This window comes from Penicillium lagena (assembly GCF_028827675.1).
Source record: "Penicillium lagena strain IBT 129212 chromosome Unknown utg000007l_segment0_segment0, whole genome shotgun sequence".
NCBI lineage: Eukaryota > Fungi > Ascomycota > Eurotiomycetes > Eurotiales > Aspergillaceae > Penicillium > Penicillium lagena.
The window spans coordinates 911,943-933,073 of NW_026623228.1; the positions used below are offsets into that span (position 1 = coordinate 911,943).

The 21,131-nt window shown below is 54.0% G+C and overlaps 7 protein-coding genes across 7 annotated transcripts; 2 read left to right on the forward strand and 5 right to left on the reverse strand.

Annotated features, from left to right (window-relative positions):
- Positions 1-159: 159 nt before the first annotated feature.
- On the reverse strand, positions 160-1,741 carry N7510_009891 (uncharacterized protein; the record flags this gene model as incomplete). The annotated part of the gene is made up of 5 exons (XM_056981816.1): positions 160-875; positions 925-1,140; positions 1,190-1,322; positions 1,391-1,570; positions 1,628-1,741. The coding sequence occupies 5 exons, from the start codon at positions 1,739-1,741 to the stop codon at positions 160-162; spliced, it is 1,359 nt and encodes a 452-aa protein (XP_056829652.1).
- An 883-nt stretch (positions 1,742-2,624) lies between these two features.
- N7510_009892 (uncharacterized protein) lies at positions 2,625-4,322 on the reverse strand (the record flags this gene model as incomplete). The annotated part of the gene is made up of 1 exon (XM_056981817.1): positions 2,625-4,322. The coding sequence occupies one exon, from the start codon at positions 4,320-4,322 to the stop codon at positions 2,625-2,627; it is 1,698 nt and encodes a 565-aa protein (XP_056829653.1).
- Positions 4,323-4,891: 569 nt separating this feature from the next.
- On the reverse strand, positions 4,892-11,087 carry N7510_009893 (putative cytosolic regulator Pianissimo; the record flags this gene model as incomplete). The annotated part of the gene is made up of 9 exons (XM_056981818.1): positions 4,892-7,093; positions 7,144-8,910; positions 9,145-9,306; positions 9,362-9,493; positions 9,541-10,140; positions 10,226-10,374; positions 10,430-10,541; positions 10,595-10,655; positions 10,993-11,087. 9 exons carry the CDS (start codon positions 11,085-11,087, stop codon positions 4,892-4,894), a joined length of 5,280 nt encoding a protein of 1,759 aa, XP_056829654.1.
- A 391-nt stretch (positions 11,088-11,478) lies between these two features.
- N7510_009894 (40S ribosomal uS11 domain-containing protein) lies at positions 11,479-12,269 on the forward strand (the record flags this gene model as incomplete). The annotated part of the gene is made up of 5 exons (XM_056981819.1): positions 11,479-11,545; positions 11,617-11,689; positions 11,750-11,851; positions 11,895-12,055; positions 12,118-12,269. The coding sequence occupies 5 exons, from the start codon at positions 11,479-11,481 to the stop codon at positions 12,267-12,269; spliced, it is 555 nt and encodes a 184-aa protein (XP_056829655.1).
- A 609-nt stretch (positions 12,270-12,878) lies between these two features.
- N7510_009895 (AAR2 splicing factor family protein) lies at positions 12,879-14,384 on the forward strand (the record flags this gene model as incomplete). The annotated part of the gene is made up of 1 exon (XM_056981820.1): positions 12,879-14,384. The coding sequence occupies one exon, from the start codon at positions 12,879-12,881 to the stop codon at positions 14,382-14,384; it is 1,506 nt and encodes a 501-aa protein (XP_056829656.1).
- Positions 14,385-15,527: 1,143 nt separating this feature from the next.
- On the reverse strand, positions 15,528-17,055 carry N7510_009896 (putative eukaryotic translation initiation factor 3 subunit EifCl; the record flags this gene model as incomplete). Its single annotated transcript, XM_056981821.1, has 3 exons — positions 15,528-16,431; positions 16,491-16,651; positions 16,747-17,055. 3 exons carry the CDS (start codon positions 17,053-17,055, stop codon positions 15,528-15,530), a joined length of 1,374 nt encoding a protein of 457 aa, XP_056829657.1.
- Positions 17,056-18,071: 1,016 nt separating this feature from the next.
- N7510_009897 (putative C6 transcription factor) lies at positions 18,072-20,291 on the reverse strand (the record flags this gene model as incomplete). Its single annotated transcript, XM_056981822.1, has 6 exons — positions 18,072-18,498; positions 18,566-18,901; positions 18,955-19,116; positions 19,181-19,332; positions 19,385-20,053; positions 20,109-20,291. 6 exons carry the CDS (start codon positions 20,289-20,291, stop codon positions 18,072-18,074), a joined length of 1,929 nt encoding a protein of 642 aa, XP_056829658.1.
- Between the last annotated feature and the right edge of the window lie 840 nt (positions 20,292-21,131).

Here is a 21,131-nt window from a genome sequence, read left to right on the forward strand (position 1 = left end):
GATAAACAAATAACTCAGTCGAAAAGACCCAGGCCACGAATCTGTGCCTCGTTAGCGAGCTGTTCACGACCGGATTTACCAATAGACATACCTGGGATATGCGCTGTGTCGGCGGAATGCCCATCTCTTCTTTCGAAGCCTCTTTGCGCGATGACGCCGTCAGTCTGGAAAAATCAGGCTCCTCATCGCGCAACGTAGCTTGGAAGGTCTCCTGCATGCGATGATCAGCAAGGACACAAAAGGAAAACAGCGCGCAAAACCACAAACCTGGCCCGTGGCATCCCACCCCAGAATATCCTGCGGCTCTTCTTCCTCATTCATCTCATCCCACTGCCGATCATCATCCGCCGGTACAAACAAGCTATCAAAGTCCATTGACGTGGACGATGCTGACGGTCGCTGCTCCACACTAGCTCTCTGCGCGAAATTCTCCTGAGTAGACAAGCCCGTCAGCGGGCGGATCGACCGACTGCGCGCTGCTGGCGGAGGCGGCATTTCCGGAGCGGGATTCGGATTTCGCCTGGCTCTCTCTGCTGGAGTCAGAGCTGGTCCGGGCGTCGGCCGTGCAGACAGCTGCCGTGGCATCGAGGCGCGCGAGGAGGCCGGCATATCGTCGTCGCCTCCTTCGACGGCTTCGCCACGCGTCATTAGCGTGAATTGTGCGTCGACACCCTCGAACTCATATGCCAGCTGGAGCGGCTTGCAGGGGCGTGTGTATCGTGCTGTGACGGTGGCATTCATCGTCTCGGCGTGGGTGACCACGGCCTTGAAATCTTTTAGGTTGATTGCTACGTGCAGTTTGTTCTCGACGAGGAAGTCGGCAAAGTCCCTCTTGTCGATGGCCACGGAGGTGTGGACGGGATGTTTGAGGACTTCTATTCGAAATTGGTTTCCGCTCTGCCGAATATGATGCATGCAACATACCTTTTCCCTCGGTAATCTTGGTCGTAAAACTGGTAAACACCGCCTTGCCCGAGTCGGAGTACATATCCAGCTGCTCGGCTGAAAAGCTGAAGTGGTCGATTATCGACCTCAAAAACCGCGGGTCCGCAGTCCACTGGTTGAGAGCCTTTGTGCGATCGAAGACGGCATGCTGAACGGTTGCAGGCTCGTAGGTGAGCTTGTACGATTTGATCACGCCTACAATGAGTCAGATGTTTGCTCATGCCATTCAGTATGAGAAACTTACCCAGGCCGCAGATCATCCTAACAGTTAGCCGACACTCAGCCTGCTGCGGACCTTCGCGGATCTCCATGTCGCAGCGCTCCACGGCGGTGTCTTTGTTCCGGTCGATGCGACCACGGAAGATGGATAACAGAGCCTGTATTGGCTCACCGTTAGCAACGAACAGCCATTGATTGCATTGCAAAGAAGGCCCAGTCCACGGACCTTGATATAGATCTGGCAGCAGAACCGATCCGAAGGCGCACTACTTGTCGTGCTCTGGTGATGACGCGCAGCCCGACTGTTGCCATCGGTGCTGAAGGCATACGCCTCGAAGAACAGCTCCCTGGCGAACGCAAACGCCGCGTACGCCGTCTTGGTGGAGTTAATTGCGCTCAAGCGGAGCTAAGCCACATGGTCAATGCTTATCTTTTTGCGGCACTATTTGTAGCATAATCCTACCAGGTCGTGCTCTGCCTCGATGGCGACCGTCTCACTGAACTTGGAGAGACATGTCAAGGCGTCGTGGAGCCTGATCAAGGCTGGCGGGGCCAGCGATAGGGAGAGAGTTGTCATGCCTTTTGAGGGAATTTTCAGCACTGGAGGAAGTTCCAGCGCTGGTGGTTGTGTTGAGGAAGTTGACTCTACGCGTTATTGATGTGGACGCACGTGATGATAAGCGTTCTCGAGGTGTATAACTTCACCTCCAGCCAAAATTTCACCGTTGATATCTATGCCCCATGTTAAGAGAAGGTTCATCAACTACTACGCTGGCTACGAAAAGCAACCATCTACTGATTTTAAGAAGGTCATGTGATCTACAATGCTGCACAGATTCCAAGACCGCTCTATGAAAATGAGCTTATTCCCGAGTGAGATATACATACAAGTTGGGTTTTTAGGATGAAATAGATACATTGCATATGTGGTTGGTGCTTGTTGATATGATGTGTATGTACTGGAGGTGAGTTGCTGAGCATGTTGAGGATTTATATACAAAACAATCCATTGATTCATCCACCTACCTCCCCGCCATCTTCTTCTCCGGCATTTTGCCTGTGTGCTTCCCTCTCCCCAACGTGATTCTCATTATCATTCCCATTGACACGTTGGTTTTCACGATTAGCCCTCAAACGCCGCCGCATTTCCGCCTCAATCGCCCTCCGCCGACGAGCATCCCGCAGAACATGCAAGAAATTGACGCCCACCTGCGCCAGGAAGATCAACAGAAATGCGCCAATCACCAGCGTCTGCGAGACATACGTCTCCGACTCCTGCGCGGACTGGGGATGACTATGGCTATTCGCGAACACCGCGGGTCCCGCACCACCAAAGGAGACGGATATCGAGAAGGAGAAGGGCGTTAGCGACGTGAGGACGCTGTTAGACGAGGAATAAAATGCCGTGGAGAATGGTGTTGAGAACAATGGGATGATACAGATTATGAGGAGAGGGGCGGCTAGTCATAAGACAGAGAGCAGCGATGAGCGGGTGGACCTGTTGCCATCATCCATGTTAGTGGTGTTTTGTGGATCGAGAACCAAAACTCGGGAACATACAAATCTCGAGCCTCAATCTCCCGCCCCCAGCGCGCTGCGATCTTGAGTCTCTCACGGACGCTCGTCGCCGCCAGAATCGGGTACTTCTCTTCCTCTGAGAGGGGCAGCACGCAAGCCAACCACCAAGGAAACCGCGCTGCGTCGTCCGGCACAGGTCCGTAGGCCAACATGATGCGTGGATGGAGCCACGGAGCGGCACCTCGGCGCTGGCGGGTGATGAACTCGCGCGCCGCATCCAGCAGCTGCTGGGTCGACATCGAGTCCACCGGCGGGAGGAGATCGGCCGCTTGACCCTCTGGCTCTGACTCTGGCACTGGGTTGACCGGCATGGAAGTCTCCGCCAACTCAAGCCGTTCCTCTTCTGCTAGCGAGACGTCGTCAACACGCTCGACTCGTCCAACATGATACCCGTCCAGCATCCCGGCCTCCAACACCTTAAACCGCGACACACCGTTGGCAATCACCAGGCTGCGTCCGTCAGGAAGCAGTTCATACCGCTCAATCGACAAAAGCGTGCCGTAGCACATAAACTCCTCCGCGCCTGGCTGTGCCCGCGCCTGTCGGTTATACATGACCATCCCGAACTTACCGTCGCCGCTCTCGACGACACGTCGGATCATGAGTCGATATCGCGGTTCGAAGATATGCAGGAACGTCGGCATCGTCGGGAACGATAACGTGCACACGAATAGCGCCAGGTTCTTCTCGATGTCTAACCCCGTCTCATCCTGCGCGAGTGCTTCGCGCCGTGCCGAGACTTGGTCGGGGAAGAAATGGTCGATTATCCCTGCTATGGTTTTGTTCAGTGGTTCTGACAGCACGGTTGGTGGTAGGCCCAGCTTGCGGCGGCAGATTGGACATAGATCTGTGTGGTCGAGGACTCGGGCGACACATTTGCGGCAGAAAGTGTGTCCGCATGGAGTTGTGATGGGGTCGAGGATGAGCGCGTAGCAGACTTGACAGTCGAGCTCAGCGCGCAGATTTTCTTTCAGTGATTGGCGGATGAGGTGATCGCGCTCGTCTGTGAGATCGCCTTCATAGACCACGTCGCGCGCACCCCAGGGAAGCCGGCCCTGGGACGCCAATCCATATATACCCTCCAACCACCCAGCGCGATCAATCTGCGCCGAATGCTGCTCCTGAGCCTCGGTCTTCCATCTGACTACCAGGCTGCACTGTTCGTTTTCATTATCCAGCCGGGTGCCCGCACCCGACAGACTCTCTTCATACAGTGCAACGAGCTTGCCCAGCAACACATCCGCGCCGCAATCACCAACACAGTGCTCCCCAGCACATCCATCCCTTCCATCCCAATGACAAAGAAATCCTTCCTCCCTACCCGCCGCGATGGGGTATGTGATCCCCGTCCGCGGGCGTGTCGGGGGCAGACACGCGCGGCACACCGTGTTGCCGCACGGTAGACGGAGTGGATTCTTCAGGGGACATGAGCAGCGGCGGCATTGGATAAATTGGACGACGACATGCGGCGCATCCGGTTGTTTTTCTGGTGACGTCGGCACGTCCGTCATTATTGCGCCTGGGTCAGCGGAGGCATGCGGGGATTGCGGAGATGGGGGTGTGGTGGCTGCATTCTCCATCGCATGTCATGAGACTGGGAGTCTCTGGTTATAGAAGTGAAATATATGTATATAAATAGTCTGGCGGATAGGAGTGCATTCGGGTTATGTACTGAAGAAGAACGATGTTTGGGTTGGGAGGGACTCGTGATCAGCAGAGGCGGGCCGAGTCCAGCAGATCGGCGAATCGGCAGTTGAGGATCCATGACATCGGACATGACATTACAAATGGCCTAATTCCACGGAATCATTCCAAAACTGCAGAGATATAATTCATGTCTCATTCCAAGGTAAATCCGCCCACCGCCATGCCAAAAAAACAGATGCAGGAACCCCCAAAAAAGATAACCAAACTAAAAAAGAATAAACCGACCCCGCACCATGTTTGCTCGCCAGGCCGCATTGCAAAAGAGGTCGTAGACAGATGGATAGTAGAGGGGAGCATGGACATAAATCGTGGCACAGAACAACAGAAATTCACAACGTGACGCACCGTCTTGTGTCCGGGGGGGTATAGTATCGACGATAGGTTAAGCCGGAGTCAGGAAGAGATGCCCATACGAAAGAAAAAGAGTAAGAGTAGGAAAGACTTAAGTCGACGAGTCGGAGTTTGAGGACTCAGAGTCCGACGACGAGTCTTCTTCAAAAACAATCCGCCGCATCACGCTTTTGTCGAATAGATCCAGGGCAAAGCGGCGGGCGGGGAGTCGGAAATGGTGACTCTCGAGAATGCAGAGGGTTTTGCGGAAGAGATGGACTTGGTGGAATCGTTCGGGCTGTTTGGATTTGATGCTGTGGAGATCTGCGGCCGAGCGTTTCGACAGGACAGTGTTGCCCATGTCGACGATCAGCTTTAGGATCTTCTGGTTGACTGAGTCTGGGTCCGTGGTGGCTTCTTTGAGTTGCTCGCGCGGAATGCGACTTGCTTCTGCATCGAAACCGGGGAAGGAGATCAAAAACAGTTTGCGGAAATCGGTGGGAAGACAGAGACCCAGTGAGTCTCCCTTCTGGTCCACGGCTGAGTCCCATCCCAGATTTCGCAGCACTTGCAGCCCATGGCGACTGCGAGAGATGAGTCCCAATACGAAAAACGCAGTACCTCGCATGGTCACGACACCGGCACTCGTTGCGATCTGCACAATCCGCTGCACGATTTCCGACTCGAGGAACGGGGCGCCGAATTCCATGGATCCAACATTGCCAACGGCCCACAGACAACCCTTGACTTTGAGCAGCGCCTCGGTGTCTTCCTCGTCCAGCTGGAAATCGCGGATCGTCCAAGCAAACTCATTGAAATGGCCCGACTGTTCTAACAATTTACACCCTTCGGCTGTCCGAGCGAGTTCTCGGTAGAAATGCGGTGGAACCAGGCCAATGTCTCGGAGATCGACCAGATCCTCGGGCGCATAGCTGCTGCGTCGTGGCTGGTCGACATAAGCCCGGGAGAGAGCAGCCTCCACCAGACCAACGTAGGAATCGTTTCGCCCAAGGAACCAGTCGTCCATTTCTTGAGTGATGTAGTCCAGGCCATCCAGGTAATGGTATCCGACTGAAGTGGACAGGAACCGCAAAAGAAGCGGCGCGCCAATCTCTCCGAGGTGATCAAGTGAAGGCCGGCACTTGACCACAAACTCGAGGTAATCGCGCTGGTTGCATGCCTCTTCGAGAACCTTGACGGCAGTCTGGCAGACCGTGACATCTGGGTCATATAGTTGAGTCACCAGCAGTTTGATGACCCATTCCGCATTGCCGATGGCTGCATTAGCGGGAAGACTGGCATCCCCCACGGCGTATTTTCGGAGGAGCTTAGTTGCAAAGATTCGAATCTCCTTAGAGCCAATGGTAAGAGCCTTAGACAGCATGACTCGAAGATGGCTTTCCTGGCCGTAATCCATATTCCCCAAAAGCGTTTGGATCAAGTCGTTCCGGTCTCGGAGCTCGATGATGTGGTAAAACATGTTCAGCATATGCCATCTCTCCATCATGATCAGTCCATTGGGTTCAGCGCTTAGAGCGCCCAGCATCGCAAAGTAGCCACCACTCAAGGTATTGGTCATTTGCTCTCGTGAGAAGAGGGGTGACGCGGAAGTGAGACCACTCATCCGGTCCACTTGGGCCAGACATTCAGCGACCTGTCTCAGAAACTTATTCTCGGCCAGATATTTGACACCCTCAGGAACTTGGACCAGTATGCGCATGAGGGCGCAGCCAGTCCGGACGTAACGCTGGTTTGGTTTGGAGTTGGGAATCATGGAGAAACGGTACTTGAAAGGCCGGTAGAATCCAATGAGACGCTTCATAAACTTGGACCCCTTAATGGCCTCGTCCAGTCTCTTCGGGTTGGTAAGAGGCCCCTCAACCAACCGATGGATGAGATCCCATTTCCACTTGAGGTAGTTGACCGTGTTAAGCACATGGGTCTCCAGGATGGCATTGCGGAATTGTTGTTCGTCCATAGCAGGGCCCAATTTGTCCTTGCCCTGGTCACCGGGTAGCAGAGACGCCGATAGATCAGCGTCCATGTTGTACCGATTTGCCCCGCCGTTGAAACCACCAGAGCGCGCCATCGTCCGGTTAATGCTGTCAATTTGGAAGATGGTTGAGGTGGAGACGTCATGGTTTTCCATGTCAAAATTGATTGCTGATGGAATCAAGTGTGCAAGGACTTGCAAATTGGCGCTGATCGTCTGAGGCAAAGAATGATGGGCGAGTTTGAGTACCTCGGTCAAGAGCAATGTTGCCTTGCGTCGAAGTGAGGGATCAGCTTCGTCTTCAATAAGATCAGAAAGCGCCTGGAATCGAGTCAGCATTCTGGATTGTCTGAACGAGGGCCGAGAAATACCTTTGGTAACCCTGCCTCAACCAATGCTGCCAATATTAGAGTCGAAAAATGTGCCGTGAGATCGAATTTGTCGCTCCTGGTGTCTGAGAAACCGCGAGAGAATTTGGGGTCTGGGTCTGAGCGGAGATTTGAGACTCTGCCATATGTTGTGAGTCTTCTGCCAGCCAGAAAAGAAGACGACCAAGAAGGAGGCTTGATCCGAAGAGCGTCAAACAACAGCTCCATGATGAGGTCGCGAGCCTGAGGATCGGGATAGTGGAGTGATTCGAGAAGGGAGCGTAGTGGCTGAGATTGGTGCCTTGCAAGAATCACCAGACCCGGCCAAGTCTTCAGCATTGCAGATATCGCTCTAGCGGCGGACTTTAGCCGCCCATTGCGCATTGAATCGGACAAGGAGTCCGTGAAGGGTGCGAGGACGGCTTCAAGCTCACACCCTTGCAAGTACTTTCGACTCCGAGGGGTATCAAGAACATGCAAAAAGCTCGAGATCAAACTCTCCGACGCACCAAAAGTCCCCTCGGCCAAAGCATCATGCAGCGCGGAGAATCCGCCAGCAGAAGCGACCAACTCGGGGTCTTTGACCAACATCTCCGCCAAAGTCATGATTGATATGTTCCGAAGTCGGTCCTCGTGGTGCTCCGCGATGGAGACGATCGTTCGTACGATGGCGCGATCAATCTCTTTCACACCGTCTTTGACATCCAAAAACGCCCGTACAAACTTTAAAGCCTGTTCCCTTTCGATACTTGCTTTACTTTCTTTGACCAGAGACAATATGATCAGCTCATCGGTGTGAAGCGTCCGGATCGTCTGCAAAGATTTCCGGTCCGCTATGGCATAGCGAGTCAACCGATATCCCGCGGCTACCACTTCCTTGTTGTCACTCAGGAGCATGACTTGGACGCGGAGACCGAACACCGGCCATGCTAGATCATATTTCAACGAGGGGTACCGCTTGAACAGTTCAACCAAGCTGTTTGCACGTTCCACGTAGAAATCAGGCGACATCCCTTCGATTTCTAGTGCTTGTAACGTTTCCGTCAAGACAAAGGTTGGCGACTCCATATCTCCTTCGCCATCCTCCTCAATATCCTCATCCAGCAACCCACCACGAGTGTCATTGCGCGACGGCGAGCGCATGGGACTGCCGCGGAAGATACCCGAGAGGCGACTGCGAGGAGGGGGGGACGACGGCGCCTGCGCACGTAAGAGTTCATCCTCCAGTTCCTGGTGCAGCTCCGCCAGTTTTCGGTTGGACGAGCTGAGCTCGGACTCGACGCGTAATCTCTGTTCCTTGGTCTGTTTCGGGGGTTTTGCCAACAGGGCCTCCAACATATTCTCGGTCCCGGTCTTGATCTTCATTTCCTTGGCGATCTTGTCTCGAATGACGGCCTGGCGCTCCTCGGTGGTGGGTAAGTCGTCCTCGCCGATCGATCGGCTGGCTCGGCGGGCGGCGTACGTGCCATCTGGTCGCGGGGTGACGCTCCTGGAATTCATGCTCTTGAGCTCAGCACTGAAGCTGCCGGGCCCGCCAAAGGACGGAGCCAATGACGCCCTGGGAGCCATGGTGGCACTGCCCCCAGACTCAGACCGACCATTCCGCCCCGTTCGTGAGCTGGCATCGTGCCAGCTTCCGTCGGCGGAGGAGCCATCCTGGCTGAGAGATGAGCGGCCCTCGCCCAAAACACGGTGCTGGGTCGAGGTGGTGGAGAATGCTGAGTTGTGCCCGGAAGCCATCGAGCTCCATCCAGCCCGCGGGAGGGTTGTCTAGCACCAGTCACGAGAATAGGGCATTGAGAGCGGTGGAAAGGGAAGGAATGGAGGAATGGCAGTTACAGAGGGGGGAAGTCACGGGTTGCGGGCCATCGTCAACTCCAGTCGATCTAATCGTGATCTGACTAAGGGAGCCGCGCTAGGATGTATAACCATTGATTGTTTGTTGTGGTTCCCAAATTAAATCGATTAACCCTAAATCATACACTGGTTCTATCTCTATCATACACCATTGTTATGCCTGTTTTCCGTCTTCTCCAGAATCGTCTTCATCATCTCATTGCCCAGTTTCGCCGCCTCTGGAAACTGAGGCGAGAAGTACTGCTGGATCCGCTCGAAGCGGTCCCGATAGGATTCAAAGTCTCCAAAGGATACGCAATCGGACCAGGCCTGAATACGCCACACAGTCAGCACGCGACTCGCATTTATCTTCTTCTGAACTCACCCGTGCCGCAAAGGTAAACTCCAAATCGTCTGACCGGAAGGTGTTGTCGTCAATCGCCGTGTCGAGTGCTTCATCAAGAAGCTCCGGATTGCGGAATAAGTATTCCGTGACGCCCAGCCAAAGACGAAACAGCTGTACACCGTCAGCACACTCCTTGATGTTTCTGCCCTCATACATACCGGAGTCGAACAGATCATGTGGTCATAGGGGACAATCCCCAATTTCGACCAGCAGTCCACAATCGCCAGCAGGCTCAAGTGGCTGTTCGGAGGCGACATCTCGCGCGAGCGATTAGACAGAGAAAACCGATCCAGCACCTCATCCTTCAGCAAAAGGTCTTGTCCCTCCGTGCCAGCCTTGAAGACCGAGGCGCCGGCCGCTTTCACGCGGCGCTTCAGCTCATCCCGTTGTCCCCCAATCATGAGTTTATACAGCTCGGTGACGGACTGTGCGTACTGGCGGATCTGCTGCTGGGCCGCCGGGTTGAGGATGGCCAGGCCAGCATAGACGTGCCATTTATTCGAGTAGATGCGGAGGGTGATGTTGATCTTGACGTTCTCGATCCCGCCGACCCAGCGTGAGATCTCCCAGGGAAACTGTTGGTTGGCATGCCACGCGGTGCCCATGCTGAGGAACGCGGCGTGTGTGACGGCTTGGGTGTCGGCGGTGATGCGGTCATGCAGCTCACCGGTGAGGTAGACAATTTTGGACCCGAATGACGATAGGATCTCTTCGACGAATCGCAGGCTTTCGTCCGAGGCGCGGTGTTGGATCAGGACCTGATGATGGCAACCGTTATTTCAGGCACGTCCGGGCTGGAAGGAAATTCACGCTCGGGCTGGGGAGGGAGGAAGGGTCCCATACCAGTGGCTGTCCCTCGGGATTGACCTTGGGGCCATGGAGCGAATGGCAGGATACAATCTCTACATCCGGGGGCAGGTGTTTGTCGAACGCCGCGAGCTCGGGGGCCTTGCAGGACGTTTGGCCGCCGACGATCGCGCCGGCCTTGGTTGCTTTTCCAACATGTCAACGATCCAACAGCCTCGAAGCACGGTGTGCACAACATACAGGGCCCGAACTGCGCCACTACCTTGTCGATTATCCCGGCCTCTACACTGTAAAGAATGAAATCGCTAAGTCTGGAAACGAGATGGCCATTCGGCAAGATGGTGACCCTTGGCTATGTACGATAAGTATCTGTGGTTTGCCCTTGACCCTGGCCGGGAGACGTACTTGAGAAGCGAACTCTTGTTGTAAGGATTCATAGTTCTCAGGTCTGTCACAGGCGATGATCCTTGATTATGGTTAGTACAGATACGAAGGAGGATTCATGGGCCTATGGAATCACGGGTCAGCACGGATTCCCAGATGTTGTGGCAAAAACAATCCAAAACAGCATCGAAGATCGATCAGACAAAAAATATAAGGTAGCGTGGTTGTTACATCAGTGACAGTCCGACAGCCAACTACCGACCAGAATGGCGAGGTAGTCGACCATTGGACCATGCTCGAGCCAAATGCACTCTAGTCATCATTCGATAGAGAGAGAGAGGGTAAAGAAAAGAAAAAGCAGGGCTTACCGTTTGAAAGATGGCTGTCGCCAGTCGACCAGAACGACAGAAAAGATTTACCTCCATCCGGCATCACTCAGGCGCTGGGCATACATCTTGCCCATATCGCCCATGCCAATAATGCCAATCGAGGCATTGTCCTTGGTTAGTCCCATGTCGGGCAGTCACGCACGCCCACGAGGGGACGATCGTTTCACACACTGAAGTGGAACAGGCAAGATGAACGAAGAAACTCGCAGTGTCTGCTATGTGTCAATTGAAATGACCCGTTCAGGCACTGGAGTTCTGGGTCAATTAATTGCCAGGCTGAGGAGGGAAAGAAGGAAAAACGAGGGAACGGAAAGAAATTTAAATAGCGTGGAAGTGACCTGCCCGGCCCGACTCCCGATCCGGATTGACACCTCAACGGTCAGGCCACACTCTCGCTTGACCCACCCGAGTCTAGGGCACACACTAAACTCCATTTAATCCTGCGAATCGCTTCGTCCTTTTTTTTTCTTCTTCTTCCATATTCCATCCACTAACCCCCCAACACCCACAGTCGCAATGCCTCCCAAGAAGACCGCCGCTCCCGCCAAGGAGAACGTCTCCCTCGGCCCCCTGGCCGGTGATGGTGCGTTGGACAACTTCTGTCGTTCTACTGCTGGGATCGTGATAGGCTGACCAGAGACATCTCGCAAACAGGCAAGCTCGTTTTCGGCGTTGCCCGCATCTTCGCCTCGTTTAACGACACCTTCGTCCACGTCACCGATCTGAGGTACGTCCATGTCATGACATGACCCCCGTGCGATCTACACCCTGCGAGCTGCGACGGTAGTGCAAACATCCCACCCACACCTGATCCGGTACATCTGGAACTGGAATTGGAAGGGAAGCGGGCACAACAAACAAACCTCGCGCTCAATGCAATGGTCTCACAGTGACTTGCGAATTAAGGTAGCTGACTTTTTGTTCTACCACAGTGGTCGCGAAACCATCGTCCGTGTGACTGGTGGTATGAAGGTCAAGGCTGACCGTGACGAGTCGTCCCCCTACGCCGCCATGCTTGCTGCCCAGGACGTCGCCGCCCGCTGCAAGGAGCTGGGCATCAACGCTCTGCACATCAAGATCCGTGCCACCGGTGGTATGTTATCCCCCATGGTCTAGCTGGAAGTGGAATTGGAATCTCACAATGCTTGTCTACAGGTAACGGCACCAAGACCCCCGGCCCCGGTGCTCAGTCTGCTCTCCGCGCTCTGGCCCGTGCCGGTATGCGCATCGGCCGCATCGAGGACGTCACCCCCACCCCCTCCGACTCTACTCGTCGCAAGGGTGGTCGCCGTGGTCGCCGTCTGTAGGCGTGTGCGGGACTGTGTGTCTTTCTCTCTTTCCTGCATGGCTGGATGGATGGGAGGCTACACGCGGGTTTTTTGCGCCTGCAACTGTGGATGGAATAAACGCGAGGAACGGCCCTTATTGCCTGGTCTTCAATTTTTTCTACCCTGAAAAGAAAACGTTCTCTGTGTCTTGGGTTTGAGCTATTGAGTTAGGTAGTTATTAGTCTATGACCGCTGAATCAATGACTGGATCCGAGAATATTTGGAGTATTGTAAATTCCGTATGTGTAGATAGGTGTCCGTGGATCAAACATGAGTGCGGGGAGGGCGGAGAGCTCGAACGATTTCCAAACTGACCTGCCACATACATCCGTTGACATTATAACGCCAGCCAAATCAACCCTTGTCCCATTGGCATGACCTGTTGTCTCGAGCTTTGACATCGATCCGAGCTCCCCACCTCGAGCTGACCTCAGATCCCCCTCCATCTCTGCAGCCGATTTTTCAAGTCTTGCACGCTGGTCAAAAGACAAGCACGAACGACACACAGAACACAAGTGCGACACTCACAGCAGCTGCCATTCCACTCCCTCCGGCAGGATCTGACCTGATCCGATCCGATCCGCCGCCATGCCTCCTCCCCCTCCATCCCCTCAGCCCTCCCCGACAATCCTCCTCCCCCACCTCCCGCCCAAGACATTTGTCGGCATCGACCTGATCACCTTCACCTCCACGCCCAATTTCCACGGCATCCGCGATCTGCCTGAAGGATGGCATTTTCTCTACACAGGCACAACAGAGAGCTTCTCCCTGCGCACCGGCGCGTGGTTCTACGTCGGCGATATCAGTCGCGCGGGGTCGAACTCCAATTTGAACGATAGTGGCGCCGGGACCGCGCTGGTGACGACGACATCCCGCCAGAATGAACCACAGATATACATCTGGAGATGGAATCACGACACCGAGGCCCTCGAATCTCTTCCAATCACGGATCGAGAGCGCCAGGAGGCCATGCGCTACAAGGCGAACCTCGGCTCTGTCTGGCAGCGCGGCGGCCTATTTCGCTATCGGAGCCGCGTGTCGGCGTCCATGTTGTCTAATCAAGGGCATTCGGGGGAGTCTTCTAGCACACAAGCTGAAAAGGAAGAAGATGATGATAATAAAGAAGAAGAGACAGAGGAAAGCGGGCGGAGGGATTGGCAGGGACTGACGGATCGAATTACACCCGACATCCTGTCGCGCATTGTGGGCCGCCCTCAGATAGATGTGGATGGGCATCCACGGTGGACTGTTACCTCGGCGAGCACGGCGAACCGGGATGCGGACTATATACCGGGCCTAGATGCTCCGAACGAAGGCACCGGCGCAGAAGGAACAGAAAGAGATGCAGCAGTGGGGGAGCTCCCAGAACGCGAGTTTGGGTTTCTCCCCATCGACCTCAAACGCACCTGGCGAGAGGGCGCCGTGGGGCGAGAACGAACGGAGGCAGCACAGGATCGATCCTGGGCTCTTGGCGAACTTGTCGAGCGCTACAACGCTGGCTCTGGTTCTGGCGATACGCAACAAGCAGGAGAAACACAGCTGCTCGGTGAACTGCAGTTTACCTTCCTGATGGTACTAACGATGATGAACCACTCATGTCTACAACAATGGAAACGACTCCTCGAACTAATCCTAACGTCCCGGCGAGCAATACGTGAAAGAGAAGGGCTGATGAGCGCCGTGCTCCGACTACTGCTACTGCAACTTCAGCGCTGCGACGACGTGGAAGGTGGGCTATTCGAAATAGACGGCGACGAGGGTGGCGCGTTCCTGCGTGACCTGCTTATGAAACTGCAGCGGGGTGTTGATGAGGTTGTTGGGGGTAGCGATGGTGTGGCTGGGTCGATGGTTAAAGCGGAGTTGGAGAAGCTTGGGACGTGGGTGAAGGCTGAATATGACTGGGAGCTACAGCGGGAGGCTATTGTGAGACGCGGGATGATTCAGTTGGAGGATGGGGAGGAGGTCGAGATGGAGATGGATGGGAATGATGAGGACGAGGAGACCGGGGAGTATGCGCCGCTTGTGGTTGATTTGGATGGTGGTGGTGAGCTCCAGGATGATGGGAATATAAACGATACGGAGATGGGACAGTAGGTATGTCGTCGGTTGTATAGTAATATAATCATTCTTTGATGGTGATATGTCTTCTTTGGTAGTCATCTACTTTGTATGGCGTGGAGTCTGCATCTCCTTAAAGACTCGGGAGATGCAGAGAGTTATCTATTACAAGACGGTGTAGACCTATAATTAATTAGTATGAGCCGAGTTCCACAGCTTCTCAACAAGGAGCTGAGGAGGCTTAGTTACGGCAAGATAGTGCAGAGCCGTGTCAGTACTTTGCATGAGGTAGTTTCCGCAACTCACAGGCACTTAAGGAGCTAAGGGAAGACATAGAACCTTACCTATAGTCAGTCTGTGTACGAGGTAGTCTCTGCAACTTCTCACAGCTCCTCCAAGACTCACGAGATGCGGAGCCTTAACTATAGGACCGTACTTTGTACTAGACAGTCTCCGCACCTACGAGTTGCGGAGGCTGATCTATGGTATCTTAGTACAGACTTATCACACTTGGCAAAAAGTTACTTCTGCTCCTGCTGCTCCTTGGATACCTGGGGGTTGAAAAGCCTTATGTAAGGCGATACTTGATAATGGCCGCAATTCGTGCATGTAACGCTGGGATGCTTTGAAGCCGTGTGGCATTTAGAGCCCTGACTGAGGGATCTTGGTCTACGCTACATGCACATGACAATAGGAGTGCAACGTGATCCTGATCTAAGCATGTACGTGTGAAAACGAGTGGAACCAGTAATTTGTTCATCTATTCATCTCATCAAGTCTCTTTTTCTCTCTGCTCGACAACATATTTTTTCCAGATGGGCAAAGCGCCCAACAGCAGAAAGCAGGGCAATGGCAAACATCGTACGTACGCCCTTCCAGTAAATCATCCGACTTTGATTTTGAACCCACGAAGCCTGAACACGTCTAGGTCAGGCAAGCAAGCAACAACAATAAAAAAAAGAAACATGAGTATGCGAACTAGCAAAGCAAGGGCGAGGAATGGAGGCGATGAGAAATAAAATGGGAATGAGAAAGGGAAGGAGAGAAAAAGAAAAAGGAGGAAGAAAAATCAATCATCTCAGGTCGTTGTTCGTTCCTTCTTGCATGCATGCAGACTCCTCCGTTCTTCGCCGTCAAAATAAACGAGTCAACCGCATCCACAAACGGCAGACAGATCCTCTAGTAGACACGGGCAAGGTTGCGCAGGTACCAGTCGACCAGACGACGGCCGGCCTTGGTCTCACTGACATGGATGAGGTCGTTCTCAAGCGCATAGTCGAGGTCGTTGGCAATAGCCGGCTCGCCGTCCAGCAGACCACCCTCGACCCAGCGGATCTCACGGCTGCGCTGCTTGTTGACAAGCAGCCACGAGCGAAGCTTCTCCGGCTCGACCTCGAGGAAGCCAGCGAGCTTCTTGAGGTCCATAGTGGTATAGAGCTTCAGGTAGGAGCGGATAGTGGGGTTGAACAGGGTGTTCTTGATCTCGTCCATGAAAATGGCGGTGTGATGGTCGACGGGGTCGACGTTGGAGGCTGGGTTGTCAAAGTCCGGCGGCGTGGGGCTGATGAACTTGGGGCAGGCGGAGCGGAAGAGCTCCTCGAAGACGGGGAGGGCCTCGGGCCCGCCGCGCTGCATGCGGTAGAACTGCTCGCCGTACTTCTCGCGCACGGCCGAGTGGATGGTGTCGTCCAGGCGGGTCGGGTGCAGCGCGACGCAGATGGCGATCAGGGCGTACATCTGGTCGTTCTTCTTGGCGATGGCGTCGTAGCTGTTGCCGCCCTTTTGGAAGTTCTTCGTCCGCGACACGTACACCAGGATGTGGCTGAACATGCGGATCGCGTCGGCGTACCGCCGCATCATCATGTACGAGAAGCCCACGTAGTAGTATGTGGTGAAGTGGGCGGCCATCACGCGCGCGAACATGGCCTTCTTGTTCATCTCGATGTCGTCGAGAGTCTTCAGCGCTAGGCTGAAGTCACCCAGCAGGCAGTGCACCCGCAGCAGCCCGATGATCGAGAAATACCCGAGCATCTTGTACAATGGCCGGGAACCGTACTCGCCGGCGAAAGCCATGGGGTCCTCTCTCCCCTCTTAATAGCGGCCTGCTGTTCATTGATCTGCGATCGCTGGATGAGAGAGTACAGCACGTTCAGCACCGAGTAGCAGCCCCATGTGTTCGGGTTCTCGCGGAGCACCTGGGCCTCCTCCTCGTTGGACCCGCTGCGAGCGACCCGGTTGCGGTAGCGGCAGAACGACTCGAATTGGTAGATGAACTCATCAATCACGTCCCAAGCCCAGTAATACTGATTGTGAGAAAAAGTGTTAGTCTGATACAAAAACAAAATGCTAAGAACTTTCCCGTCCCATCGAACAATGAGGGGGATAAAGAAAAACCTACCGAGGGAACCTCCAAATCTACGGGACCATCCGAGTTCAGAATGTAGTGGAAGAGACTGCAGTAGTTATCATAGCTGGCGAACTTGGTCTCTAGAGTGGCCTGGTACTCCAGCGGGGTAGCGGCCGCAGCGAGTTGTGCCTGGAGGTCTTGAGTCTGGGATTGGCCGCCGAGGGATGTCGTCCGGTCCAGCTCGCTCATGCTATCATCGTAATTGACCTGCTCGCGGTAGTCGTTGACCAGAGCCTCCTCCTCAACATCGGACTCATCGTTCAGGTTGGGGCGCGCGTTGGCGCGGTCGTCGTACGACATGCTGGATGGGGAGAGTTTTTCTTGAGAAGCGGATAAAAGGGGTGACGGAGAAGGGGGAGAAAGAAGTCGGTCGAATGGCCGCAACAAAGGGCGCGGAAGTCGGGGTTGGCAGGGATCGGGCACAGTGGGTTTTGGCGGGAGAACGAATTTTGAGGGCTTTCGCTTGTGGCTTATCTTATCGAGCTGACTCAGCATCGACAAACATCCAAGTCTATAAGCAAAGGGAGAAAGATGGCAATGTGATATTTCCGAGCCAAATAGTATATAGGTTCTCCTATGAAAATGACACCTTGACTCCATATTCCATGACCACAGCCTTGAAATTAAAGTCCCAAACCCACAGCGGGTGATCTCACCTCGATTGCAGATACGGGTCTGTAGCTCCTCTGCCAGACCAAAAACCGTGTTGACCCTCGCCGTCCTTGTTAACAAGGCCCCGAAGGAAAACAAAACATTGCCGATTCGCAGTCTGTACCTATATGATGAATAGGGGCGGGCGTGCGTCCTCGTCAGCGTGGTAGGCGGTCACCAGAGGAGGGCTGACTTTGGAAGCAAACTACCCGAGAACAAACTACATAGATACGGCGAAAGCCAAGAATTGAATCTTCTTTATTTCTCTATCAAAAAGGATCATACCAGTTTGATGTAGTGTCGTAAACGCTGGGCAGGCCGCCAGTGAGAAGGAGTGGTCCGGAAGATGCTTCCAGCCACCTAGACCATGACAATCACACAGGGTACAATCTGAATGTAATCAACGATTGAATAACACACTCCGAGAGGCCAGGACCCTGGCCCCTGTCCCATCGTACAACGCAGCCCTGCCATCTGGATCGGGAAGGTACGATGGCAGAGAAAGATAGAACGCTACATTCGATCCTGCCACGACGACCACCATCTCTTCTCAGCGCGCCTCTTGACATTGGCTGGACTGACGGCCGCCACACGAGTGACTCGATGATCAATCACTATATCTGCAATAGCGACGCGATGCCGAACTTAACTGAGACGACGATGCTTCAAAGCCCTTCCCCGTGCTCGGGATCACTGATCTCGATCACTTCAACTGGTATCTCGACGACACCACTCTGGGCCATCAATCGAATCTGCCGGACAGTTTCCGCGATCGGTTCGAATCTGTGGTCAATTGCAGTTCCAAACCGCCAAAGCTCGGCGAACGGTTCTCTCACTTGCACTTGCTCGCGGGTTGCCAGCTGGTGTACGAGGACCAGGAGACCGGACTGAATGGCGCCGACCATCTGGCGAGGGATATACCGGATGCCATACGACTGACGATGGATACGGAGGCACTCGGCCGTCTCCTCGGCGGTCCGGGTCTGGAGTTCCAATACCTCTTGTCGCCATATGGGGTTAGACGAAGGTCCTTGCTCATCGCGGCGAATCAGCATTTCGAAGAGGGCCATGATTGCGTGGAGACATTTCAGGCTTTCAGTTTATTTCCATCAGCAAATGCCACTCTTATCACTTGTCATTTCGGTGGTCAAATACGTACCGCAAAACCAAGAATCCCGAAACCGGCTGGTCTTCAATCTGCGATACATCGGGACAGCGACTCAGCCAGTCCACAAAGCGATTGTATGGGTCTTGGGCTTTGACCCATAGATCGTCAATGCTGAGGGTCAAATTGTCCAAAAAGAGTTTTTGGACATCTGCCACGATTTCCATCAACTCGGAAAGTCCATCCTGCACATCTGGCAGATGCGCTTTCTTTCTCGGATATATCAGCTGGTTCAATCGTGGATACGGGACCCAGGCAACGTCGCCTATACCGACTTGGAACCCCGGCTTTTCCAAATTCGGCGTCTTCTGCAGCTCCATTGCCATTTGTCTAGCACGCCAGTCAGCCATGTCTCAAACCTCACAGTAACGCAGATCCCTTACGAGTTCAGATTGAAGATACCCCAGGCGGTGGTTGAGCGAACTCGTTGCATCTCCGGCGGATAAATCGCCTCCGGGGGGTAAAACAATCCCATATCGTGGGCTAACTGGACCGCTTGTCGGAGGAGAAGCCAGCCCAGGTTGGCTTTGCCTTGACATCTGTGGCTGCAATCTTGTTCAGTACTGGAAGAGCGCAAAACATGTCGATAAGACTTGGTGGGCGACATACACACAACATATCACAAGGAGTGCTTGCACATTCGCTAGCGTTGGGCGGCCCTCCTCTGTTTTCCACAAACGTTCTGCTTCGGACAGAAAGAGCTGTCCTCGGAAAACGCTGTCTTCTTGCTGGGAGATGACTTGCGGGCTATCGGAATAAACCTATATAGAGGGGTTAGTCAGGCTCAAATGGATATTTGCGGGCGAATCATACGCTTCCCATTGCTAGAAGGCTATTGACCAGGAGTGGGGTGCAAAACTCCGACGTCAGATCCTTCGCCTTGATGTGTTTGAGAAAAACGTCTTGATCTATAAACTGGGAGCATGGATGATCCCAGGTGAGGTAGAGTGAAATCAAGTGCGAAACCAGGTGGCTGTCATCGGTGACCTTGGTCCACGGTTGCGCTGGCACCTTAAAGCGGGGGATATCGCAGAGGGTTTCCAGCGTGACACGAGCATAAGGGTCGACAATTCTCTGTGGCGGCAAGTCCAACCATTCTATGCCGTCCTTTTCCTGCTTCACCTGGATGTCTCCCCCTGAGATTTCCAAGTCGTGAGGGTCCGGAAGCAACTGGGGATGTGTGGAAGCGGCGATCGGGCTTTCGATAGCACGAACAACCTCCTCTAGATCAAAATCATCCATGCGAATCATCTTCACGATCCGATTGACCTCATGCCTGTGTGGCGATCGAACCCTTGTGATCAAATCGTCCAGTAGATGCTTGTAATTTTGCAGCTCCTCGATCTTCGCCTCGAGGCCGTTGATTTTGGCGGTATGAGCTTCCTTGCGCCGGAGGTCGAGTGTTGGGTCGAATTCGCATAGGGTACCTGTGACCTTGCACGCATTACATGGCGGTTTCGGTGGTTTGCCGGCACCACTGCACTATAACCAAGCTGTCAGCCAGGAGCAGGCCGCAGACGGGGGAGTGGGGGTGTACCTTTCTCTTTGCAGTCTTGCAGGCCTTGCAGGCCATGGAGGTCTTTTTCAGGCGCTCAATGCTGGTGGATGACTGCGGCGCGAATTTCCGGGGCCCTGGCAGCAACTGTGGAAAGGGTCTGACCACGTCGTCCTGGCTCTTCCTCCCCTCCAAGGCCATACCCATTTTGTCTTCCTGGCTCATCTTGTACTCCGGGGCCAACAGAGGCCTTTCTTGGGGAGGATGGCGTACCAGAAGCATCAGGGAGGGGTTTCTTCCAAGATTTAAGCCCCGCGGTGGGTGGTACCTGGCGCCCGATGATGCGTGTCAGGCACTGGTGTGTTTAGAGAGGGACAGGGATTCGAAGGAGACCAACCCATTTAAGTCATGCAATTGTTTGGCTGTTTCTGGCCCATCAAACGTTCCTCCCGGTCCTTGAAAACCCAGTACCTGAGAAGATACTGATCATGCGGTTGTCGAAGATGAATAGAAGAGGGCGAGAAGTATTTACTCTGGCAGAGAACGAATCTTCTTGGTGGTTGTTAGATTGGAAAGAAGAACGGGGAATGAGGCGTCTTTCTTTTAGGCAAGCTGTCACAGATTATCCTGATTGCAATCTGATTGATACCCACGGGCATCTCGCCTCTGCTCCACTTCTGCCCTTCCCGTCTGAGAGAAATGCGGTCATGGCAACTGGTCCGTGCTAGGGTGAAAGGTATCCTAGTCGAGTCCGGGAACGAATGAAATCCGATCCACGCCCCTGAGGGCTTCTCCGGAGAATAAGTCCCCAACCGAAGAATGGTTCAATACCTGCCAGGGTTTGTACGCAGTGGCAAGACCCGATGGATGGCATGGGACCGACAACCTGTTCGCGCGTAAAATCCCTTGGCAACCGAAGTTTGTTGGTTTGCTTCTTTGCCCTGCTGGCTGCGCAGGGATAGGCAAGCACCCAAATCCCGACAAAGATCTCCGCGCGCGTGATGGTCTATCCATACGGATTAATTGTCCGCCAATAATGAATGGCGTGGATTTTCTTTTTTTCAT